This window comes from Clupea harengus, chromosome 11 (assembly GCF_900700415.2).
Source record: "Clupea harengus chromosome 11, Ch_v2.0.2, whole genome shotgun sequence".
Lineage (NCBI taxonomy): Eukaryota > Metazoa > Chordata > Actinopteri > Clupeiformes > Clupeidae > Clupea > Clupea harengus.
The window spans coordinates 14,309,688-14,319,623 of NC_045162.1; the positions used below are offsets into that span (position 1 = coordinate 14,309,688).

Below are 9,936 nucleotides of genomic sequence, written 5' to 3' on the forward strand. Positions count from 1 at the left end.
AATAGAAAGGGCACGAGACAAAATGACCTGATATTTTTTTTAAAGCACAAATTAAAACACTATTGTCATTACACACAAATTATGCAATGTCCCATTCTTTGTTAGGATATCACAAAAATAGCCTGATTACAACGGTCTACCGTTTTGGTTGGTAGTTTCCATGTAACCCTTGACACAGTTCTCAGCATTGACGTGGACGCATACCTTTAAACGATCATGCAGGGCTTGTAGATCCTTAAGTATGACGTCGCAAAGCAGAAGATTGTTGCTAGCTTGGGCTGTTGCACTCATGGTAAGGGGCTCCTGCTCTGTTGTCTGGGACAGATTTTCAGATTGATCAGGTTAAACCTTTCCCCTAAAAAGCCCATTCCCAGCCACACGAAGTTAAATGCAGAGAAGTTACCCTAAAAAAGTACTTTTCACCTATGTGAAAGCAGTCCGAGGATCCATTAATGGTCACCCATAACACAATTGGCTGTAAATCAAGTCAAAGTTGTCTTTTCCCCCACTTTACCACTGATCTCTGCGCAAAAGCAATATGGTAAATATTTAAATGATTACTCTACATACCTCTGTCTCTGAAGAATCTCCATTGTTATGAGATGCATTGTGTATGTTGCCTGTAAGAGAATCTTAAGCTGTAGTTTATAAATTGACATGGAAGATTTACATCAGGACGAACATGTCTTACCAGCGCCAGAAGACATTTTCCCCACACAAAAGCGCGACTGAACTAATCGGCTGTAGCTAAACATCTACTCAGCTCAACATCATTAAATAATACCATCTGTTGTAATTACCCACAGCTGACTTTGTGAAGGATGGGCATTACATTTTCAGTGACACTACTTGACGTATCAGTTAATATTTCTTAATATTTCCAGATGAAGACGAGATCACTCTTTCCAAATCATAAAATAGCTGTGCTGTTTTATATTCCATTGTGCAACGCACTGAACAAAAATAAGCTAAAGTTGGACGGTCAGTAATAAGGGTTATGAATGGGTTAATAATGACTACTACCCGGAAATGATTTTCTTGCGCTCCTTCGTGAAAACATTTCATCAGTCAGTGGCGATCATGCACTGACTCGTGGAAACACATGCCGGCTCTGAGACATATTTATAAACAAATATTATTTTCACAAATTTGCAAGTTGTCTACAGCAGCGATGATAAAGTCGCCGACAGCAAAAGTCTTACACTTGCCACCACAGACGTCCAATGGTTGTTTGTTGCAGCCGGATGGTATTCAGCAAGGTAACGTCAGGGTTACGCTAGCTAGCTTGGTAGCTAGATATCAGTTAGCGCCGGCATTTAACTAAAACCTTGATTACCACGGACAGACTTGTGAACGGCAGTAATAGTCCTTTACTATGAATGTTTTTATGTCAATGGTATTTGGTTTAAACCTTGGTGGAACTGAGAATAGCCCAAAACATCTTAGCACATGGGGAGGAGACGGCGTGGGGCACGTCAGTTTCTCAACTAGCAGTTAGCTTTCGCCCCTCGTTCTAGTAACCTTGTTAACTGAAACATGTTAATGTCAGTCAGTAGCATAACTTTGTCTAACATTGTCTATGCTAACTAACAGGTATCTCGAATACCGCACTCGACTGCATGCTGCCAACAAATATTTCTTAAAGATTGATAGATAAATCAGCTGATCAGATTTGCAGTGATGTCATGTAAATGATTGGATACATTCCCCATGATGGCATTTCATTTTACAGATCAGTTGGACATTCTGAAATCTACTGTCAACGCTCTGAAGGATGGGGAAGTGGTGGCTGTCCCAACTGATACGCTGTACGGCTTGGCGTGTCTGGCCCAGAACTCTGTTGCTGTGAAGAAAGTATATGACATCAAAGGCAGAAATGGACAGAAACCCTTGGCCATTTGTGTTGGCGAAATCGAGGAGATTTATAAGTACGTACAGCCATTGCTGTCTTAGTTCAGGTGATAGAGAATGAACCAAAAATGTTATACCAGTATGCTAGGTTTGATTTTTATTTGTTGCTAAGTTCCAATTCTACTAAAGAGCAACATTACACCTGGCACCAGTGTTGCTCTGGTTTGTATTGTTTGTACGATGGACCCATACCTAAAGAGATCTCACAATAAACTAGATTTACCCCTCAACTCTCTTACAAACCCAAGGCAGGGCAAGGTGAGCAAGACTGATCTCCATCTTGATATGTGTTTCCAGATACTGTAAAGTTGCAGTGAAGAGGGAAATGCTTGAGGACTTGCTGCCCGGCCCTGTCACACTGGTGCTGGAGAGATCTGCGGAGCTGAACCCCGACCTTAATCCCTTCACCCCGGTATGATGTGCATCATATACACAGTACACTCTATATTACACTCACATTGTTGTAAGTTTGCTTATCTTCTATGTTATGTGCTGTCCATGTAATGTAAGGTGTTTCTTTTTATTTGTATGTTTTTTGTGTGTGTGTGTGTGTGTGTGTGTGTGTGTGTGTGTGTGTGTGTGTGTGTGTGTGTGTGTGTGTGTGTGTGTGTGTGTGTGTGTGTGTGTGTGTGTGTGTGTGTGTGTGTTAGCTGGTGGGAGTGCGTATCCCTGACCACCCTTTCATGAGACGCTTGTGCCAGATGTGTGGAGAACCTCTCGCCCTCACCAGTGCCAACATGAGCTCCCAGACCAGCACCGTGGATGTCCATGTAAGCACAGCCTACACATTAAGCCTTCTTTGTAAACATGGGCTTTGGTTCAAACTCTCAATGAAATTTGGGATTTCCTCAAAATTTGTAATGTGGCTACAACCTCCAAAGCTGTGAGCAGTTTGCGTCTGTTTTGAGATCGCTAAAGTTACAGTGGACAGTAGGAAATTGACTAGCTGAATGAGTTTGGACTGTACGTTAACTTTGGCCGTGTTTGGGATCAACACATCAGCTCTAAATTGTGACCCTCCCCTTAATTATTAAATATGTCAAGACCAGTCACTTTTATAGCACGCTTAAAAACAATAGGAGTTGCACCAAAGTGCTTTATGGCATAAATTATTACAGGAGTATAAATGATGAAAATGTTTGGCTTGCAGGAGTTCCAGGAGCTATGGCCGAAGGTGGCAGTTGTGGTGAATGGGGGCCACATTGGAGACCAGAGCAGACAAGGCTCAACGGTGGTCAACCTGTCAGTCCCCGGCAGATTCAGCTTAATCCGCCCTGGCTGGTGAGTCATCCTCTGACAAGTAACTTGAAGGCTGTAGTGTGTAACTGTAGTTAGGGATGGGTTAATTCCTTGGATTAACTTTTTAAAGGGAATTATTCTCCCCACCAGGCTTGTGGTTTGTTTGTTTGTTTTTTATAACAGGTTCAAACTTAAACATGTCAGATGTAGTAACAGCCATAAGGCATGATAAATACTCATCTCTCCATGCCCCCCTCTCCTCCTCTACTCATATTTTCCAGTGCCCTGGCTCCCACTTTGAATGTACTCGACCGCAAGTTTGGACTGTTGGAGGACAGTGAGAACCAAAAGCTTTGACACCCGCTGAAAAATGCATGCAAATCCATGCAAACGCACAATCATCTCCACTCTCTGCTCTGCGAAAGACTGGAGGGACCTGCAGCTTAGAGAGACGAAAGACGGGAGAAGGGACCTTCGGCTAAGAGAGATCAGGGAGAGGAAAACAAGAAGTCTGTTATTTATAGCACCTGTCCGGCACTTTGATATATGAGCAACTCTGTGGGTTGTGTCGTCTTGGTGTTGGGGCCTGGTACTGTCACTGTCACTGGTCTACAAAGCGCAAGAAAAATTGTACAAATCCATCTGGTTCAGTCTTGGTTATATGTTGGAGGGGTTCGGAGATACTTGTCTAGGTGTACAGAGTTGAACAGATTTCTTCTGAAAGTGCATGGTGACTGTTGAAATCTATTGCTGGAACATGTGGTAGGGACAGACACTTGGACCTCAAAATTATTATTTTTAAACGATGGTTGCACTCTGAAGATGTATTTTGTACTAATGGCCCAGTTTGGTGATGCAGTGCATGGTGAACCCTGCATATTAAATTGACCTAGGACATGTCACTCCTTAATTCATAGATTATCTTTTTTTTAACAGTTTTTATTTCCTATTTATGTGTACATATTTATTAGAGATTATAACTGGTTCAGCTGTAAAGCAAAATTTCTTGTAACTACTTGACTTGAATCAGATATCTTCATCATACCGGTAATCCTCTGTTCTCCTGCCTCAGATTCTTTATGAAACATACGAAAAGGGGGTTGTTTCATAATGGACCAAATTTCACCCTGACCTCTTTTTTTGGTCATTTTCAGGAGACCATATGCTGCAATCTTTCTCTCACTCATTCTCCTGATGGGTTGGTTTATGGCAGCCTTAAACTGTGCCAAAACCTCTTTTATCTGCAAGCCAAAATAAAGAGAAGCACTAAGCCATTTTAAGCTGGTGGTTTTCCATCTGTTTTTAGAATGCTGTCTATGCAGATTACCCACTGGTATATCTCCAGATAATCTTAATAATTGACATTCATTTTAATAAATATTTAGTTACATGAACATCAGTGGTCATCAGATGGTGCAGAGTCAATCATGCCACACTTAAACTCACGATCAGTTTAATATCCAGAGAGACACTGACAACTTATTCTTTTACCCTTAATTATCTTTATTTATTTTTTCCAGAACTATGAACACAATGATTTCATAGAGCTTTTATACAAACTGGTCAGGAAAAGCAGGCCGTAGTGGTTTGCGTATGATCACACCTTTCTGACCCAGCAGCAGCAGCACATCTCCTGCCCCAAGTCCTGTCATAACGGGTCCAGAATGTAACGCTTTGAAATGTGCATGTTACACATATGCTTTTTGTTTTAAGACATTGCAATACAATTAAAAATAATGTGTGAGAGAAAATGGCGTATGTTGGGGTGTTTCACCAAACCTGTGATGAGGTCCTCTTCTTGGTAAATAATAATAATAATAACATAAAGAAATAACATTTCACAGTCAGACTACTTCATTAACAAACAAATCATTTCCAGATCAGATCATTTCCTACACGTGAGGCTGTCCTCACTGTTTTGGATATTGTGTGTGGTGTCCTTTAAAATCTAGTACACTATTAAGTCTTTCAGGATAAGACATTTAAAAGACATTGAAAATATACAGCTACTGGACTGAATGTAACAATGTTAAATCTAATATATATGTATCTATAGAGATGCTTTCAGAGGATGTGATGATGGAAAAGGCTGTTTCATTTTTCAAGAGGCTGGTTTTACGGTGAGACTGCAGTTTGACGAAGATGAAAATAGAAGGTCTGCGGTAGCGGAATGTAAGTGAGTCCATGCGTCTCTAGTTTGGGACTGTAAAAGAGCTCTGGCATGAAAGCTGGCAGCAAGCAGGAAGCGGTGGTTTCCATAGTGAGGAAATTGTCTGCAACTCAAGGTCAGAGCAAGTAGAAGCTATTTTTTCCCCCCACAGGGACACAAACACAGATCAATATCCCTGAAGATCATCCGAGACGGGAGAAGTCTACTCGCTTGATCTCGCATCCACCTCTCTCTCTCTTTATAGACAAGCCATCCAAGCCAGGGCTGAGTTTCCAAAAGACACTAGCACTAAGATGATCCTAATTAAGAGAGTGTTTGTAAGTAATATGCACTTGTCATTTCATAATTATCAGTAAGATGATTATCGTAGCTCTAAGAGGGGGTTGGGAAATGCAACCACATCTCTCACACACCCTCTTATCTGTCTCTCTCACACAAACAAACATACCTACGCACTCACCTACTCTTTGTATCACAAAGCAGACATACACCCTCGCCCTCTCATTTTAAACACCTAACCTCCCTCACTGTGCAGCAGTGCCTCATATGCCATCTCTGGGTGCTGGGGAAACTCCCCAATCCCCCTAAAGAAGTCTGTCCATTAGTAAGTGCTCTTCAAAATTGGTTTTGAATATAAATAGAAGACAGTTCTCACATAGGGGCTTAACACCCCTGCACCCCACCCCCACCCCCCAAAATAAAAATAAAATACAGTTCTGCTACTCAAGCCTCTCTTCAGTCCCCCCCCCTTTGCCTGCTCTCACATGAGCCACTGCTCTTTCTCCTTGCTGAACTGCTCGGCCCAGCGCCGCGTCAGCTCCAGGTACAGCTCAGGCCCATGCGGGTGGTAGTCCAGGTAGAGGCGCGTCACCGTCTTCTTGGGCGCGGCGCGCTCGATCTGCGTGCCCTCGTGCCACTCGTTGAAGGAGGTGATGCTGACCACATCGGGCCTCACGTTGAGCGCCGCCTGCAGGGCCGTCTCGTAGTAGCGGCCATTGACGCGGTTGCGCGTGTTGTGGTTGTTCCAGGGCCTGATGCTGGTGTCGATGTAGCCGGGGCCTACGCTAGGTATGAACAGCAGGTTGTTGCCGTCGCAGAAGGCCTTGATGGCCTTCCAGTTCTGGTGCGAGGAGCCGAAGGAGAAGCCGTTGGAGGCGAAGTAGGTGTACATGCCGTCGAAGCCGGACGCCAGGATGTCGTGCTTGTGCCGCTCCTCCACGATCAGCGCCACGAAGACGCCGTCGTAGGGCGTGTCACGCAGGCTGTGCGAGCCAGTGGAGCTCAGGAGCTCCGACCAGGCCTCCGGCGGCGTCAGGTACGAGTCGTAGATGTAGAAAAGAGGCAGCACTTTGCCCGTGTTGGTGGAGAAGCGGTAGAAGGCTCCGTGGTCTCCATACCTGCAAGGGTTAAAAAAAAGAAAAAGACATGGCGCATCTGTTACATTTGTTTTATCCTAACTCAATTTTCTATATATTTATAGTTTATAACTGTCTTCCAAGTTGCTCATGGAAAAACTTGAAAATGGAACAGGAACATTTGGGTGTTTTCTTCTTGTTTTCCTTGCGTGTTTTGGTGACTTAGGCATTGAGGCTGTAAGCTGTTGTCTGCTGTAGCAGTAGAACAGGAATGTCCGTGTGGGTGGGTGGGTACCGAGACAGGACAGAGAGATGCTCATTAGGCAAGCAGGTGTTCCGTGTCAAAACAGCCTCCTAGCGTTTGTGATTACAGCTGCAGCTGCCTTCCGACAGCTGGCCCCCTTGTCCTGCTATGAGAAGGAGGCTGGAGCCGCCCGCCCACCTGCCTTAAGTGGACCAGACTGTGACTGGGCCACTGATGTGAGCTGCGGTGGCTCATACAAGGGATGGCCTTTGGAAATCAGCCAGATAAACACTGTAGCACTCCCGGAGTTTAGAGCTGTGTGCGGGAGTGTGTGTGTGTGTGTGTACATGCATCTGCATGTGTGCGTGACTTTTGTTGCACATGACTAAGCCTCACAGGAAAGTCACCCTGAGGAGGTGCTGCCATTGCGGCTTGTCACCCATGACGGGACTGCCGAAACGCATCACGAAGGTCAAAGGGCACCTCAGAGAGGAAGGGCAGACAGCGTGAGGCTCCTCATATTTATTCCAAGCATTGAACATAACCTTGAATCAAAAGACCAAGACACTTTGAAAAGGAGGTGGGGAAAAACTTCGCTTGAGCTATTTATCTGCAACACCCTGTGAGAATACCTGCGAGATACTGCAAGGCATTAGCAGTCTGGGCTTCCAATGTGAAATCAACATCAACAAATGTGCAAATGTTGCCGGATATACAAAATAACCACAATGTATTATAAATATTACAGATAAGTATTATAGATAACCCTAGATCACAAAGTCAAAAACCTCCTTTCAAAATATAGTGCTAGTATTCCCTTCACAGAGAGTCTCCTGGATGGCAACAACTGTGGAAAAAAAGACAGAGGAGTGGCACACCTGTCGATGATGTATTTGATGTTTTCATGCACGCTGTGGTCACTCCTCCCTCTGTAGGGCTGAATGTGAAAGGCCACCTATGGGAAACAAGAAGACAGTTGGGATTAATTTCCACTTGTTGTGGATCATGGCGGGGTGTCACTAACTGATATGAATTCCAGGCTTCACCCTCTCTGGTGGGGCGAGGAGACGGCCCACCTGGGGCATAAATCATCCCCCCTCGAGTGTTTCACTCTTTCATCATCGCTCTCCTCATCATTACTCTCAACTATCTCCTCTCAGGTAAACCAACAGAAATAAACCTTCTCTCTGAGAATGAAACAACCTTGTTTAAGCCTTATCTGGAATCCATAAAACAAAGACTTGTAACACAAAGCTAGCACTCTCCCTCTCTGTCTCTCTGTCTCTCTCTCTCGCTAGCTAGCACTCTCCCTCTCTGTCTCTCTCTCTCTCGCTCGCTAGCTAGCACTCTCTCTGTGTCTCTTTCTCTCTCTAGCTAACACTCTCTCTCTGTCTCTTTCTCTCTCTCTAGCTGGCACTCTCCCTCTAGCTAGCATTCTCTCTCGCTCTCTCTCTATAGTTAGCACTCTCCGTCTCTCTCTCTCTTTCTCTCTCTCTCTCTGTCTCTCTCACTCTCTCTCTCTCTGTCTCTCTCACTCTCTCTCTCTCTTTATGCTTAGGTGCTGCTCGGTTCATTCTCTTGTCTCTTGTAAGATGTGTTGCTCTCATATTATGTTTTTCATCAGCGGTGAAAGATTACAATGCACAGAGTTGTTTTCCTTTACCATCCCCTTAATTTGATTGGGTGTTTTATTTATGAAGTGTGAGTGAGTTTCTCCGCTTGGCTGGGTCTTAGCAATCACTATCAATAACACCAACGCCAAAGACAGAAACAGAATCATCCATTTATATGGACGGAAAAACAAAACATCATGCACGACTCCTGCCTGTGCTCATTAATAAAAAAATATTTTAAATAACTCTTTCTCTCTCTCTCTCTCTTTCCCAGCATTCTTTTTTTCCCCTCTCTTTTCCCACTCTTTCTGTTCTCCCTAACTCTCTGTCTCTCCACCGTACAGATAAATATTTCATGTAGTGCCTCGTGGATAAGTTCTCCCTGTGATCTCTGAAGTGATCAGTTTGCAGTCAGGTTTGGCTCACCTCTCCCCCCCTCAGAGCATGCGATTCCTCTGAGGAGTTCATTCTCACTTTCATCTCGCAAGGGCTCATGTTTCTCATCAGGTGCTTCTCAGAGTTAAGGCTCTGTTTGGAGTGTTTGAGCGAAGTGTGTGAGGGACTAGGCCTCTAGAGACACACCCAAGAGACGCGAGAAAAAAATGGTGGTGGTCTGTTATTATGTGCTAGGCTAGATTATGTATTATGCAGACACCAGAGTTCAAGTGTAAGTACTAATGCATCACATTTATAAGTTCTCAAAGATGCTTAAAATAAAGAATAAAAAAACATGGTGTGTGTGTGAGGAGGGGGGGGGGGGGGGTTGGGGGGTTGGGAAAGGCAAGGCAAATTAACAGAGCTGCTTGCCTTGCTGGAGGAGATTGACACTGATGCTCTGATTAAGACCTCATGAAGCAGCTGGAGAAAGCCTTTCTCTAGCCATTATTCTGTAGTCTCATCTAATTATGCCTCCTCTGATTATCTCCCTTTGGGTCCTCCCTAACAAATGTAGACCTGGCCGTGGAGAGGCGGGGGGGGGGGGGCTGGTAGGCCTGTGACTTCTACCCCCTTTTTCAGAATCGCCTGACTATGTTTTAAAATGCTGCCTTTGCACAGCAATCAGATTGAGGGGAGAGGGCATAGCTGGGAAATGTTCTGTCAGATCACGGGGGTGGGGAAGGGGAACAGGAACACAAAAAGCCACAACTTTACAAAAAATGAATGAGGTCTGTTTTTTCTTTTCTTTTGTGTTGTTGGACTACAGTGTAAGTGTACTTAGTGTTCCCGAACAAAGGGGGAGAAAAAACGTGTTTACAAATACTAAAAAAAAAAAAAAAGGTTTGTCAGTGACATTTCATTTTTTGGGGAAAGGCCATTAGAATGTTCAGAGTCCTTTGTTGTCAGCTCTTTCTAGAAGGTTCTTTCCTATGAATGACCCACATTTAGTTACAGGGCATTCTGCAT

The 9,936-nt window shown here is 44.1% G+C and overlaps 2 protein-coding genes across 3 annotated transcripts in view; one reads left to right on the forward strand and one right to left on the reverse strand.

Moving 5' to 3' along the window:
- The first annotated feature begins 1,021 nt into the window (after positions 1-1,021).
- On the forward strand, positions 1,022-4,901 carry yrdc (yrdC N(6)-threonylcarbamoyltransferase domain containing). Of its 2 annotated transcripts, none has more exons than XM_012838763.3 (6): positions 1,022-1,259; positions 1,733-1,928; positions 2,209-2,323; positions 2,562-2,681; positions 3,062-3,192; positions 3,432-4,901. In XM_012838763.3, exons 1-6 carry the CDS (start codon positions 1,103-1,105, stop codon positions 3,505-3,507), a joined length of 795 nt encoding a protein of 264 aa, XP_012694217.1. In that variant the 5' UTR covers positions 1,022-1,102; the 3' UTR covers positions 3,508-4,901. The 2 variants fall into 2 exon arrangements, with proteins under 2 accessions (XP_012694217.1, XP_031432928.1); XM_031577068.2 differs by lacking the exon at positions 1,022-1,259 and adding an exon at positions 1,298-1,474.
- A 1,156-nt stretch (positions 4,902-6,057) lies between these two features.
- LOC105910001 (glycoprotein endo-alpha-1,2-mannosidase-like protein) overlaps positions 6,058-9,936 on the reverse strand; it is a 12,763-nt gene continuing 8,884 nt past the window's right edge. The window contains exons 3-4 of the mRNA XM_031576897.2: positions 7,798-7,874; positions 6,058-6,717 (exon numbers count right to left, since the gene is read on the reverse strand). Coding sequence (XP_031432757.1) covers positions 6,081-6,717; positions 7,798-7,874 — 714 coding nt within the window. The 3' untranslated portion in view covers positions 6,058-6,080. The remainder of the gene's footprint in view (positions 6,718-7,797; positions 7,875-9,936) is intronic.

Coding starts and splice junctions, on each gene's coding strand:
- yrdc (XM_012838763.3), top strand. CDS start 1,103: ATGCCGGCTCTGAGACATATTTATAAACAAATATTATTTTCACAAATT. Junction 1,260..1,732: donor GCCGGATGGTATTCAGCAAG/GTAACGTCAGGG, acceptor TTCATTTTACAG/ATCAGTTGGACATTCTGAAA. Junction 2,324..2,561: donor ACCTTAATCCCTTCACCCCG/GTATGATGTGCA, acceptor TGTGTGTGTTAG/CTGGTGGGAGTGCGTATCCC.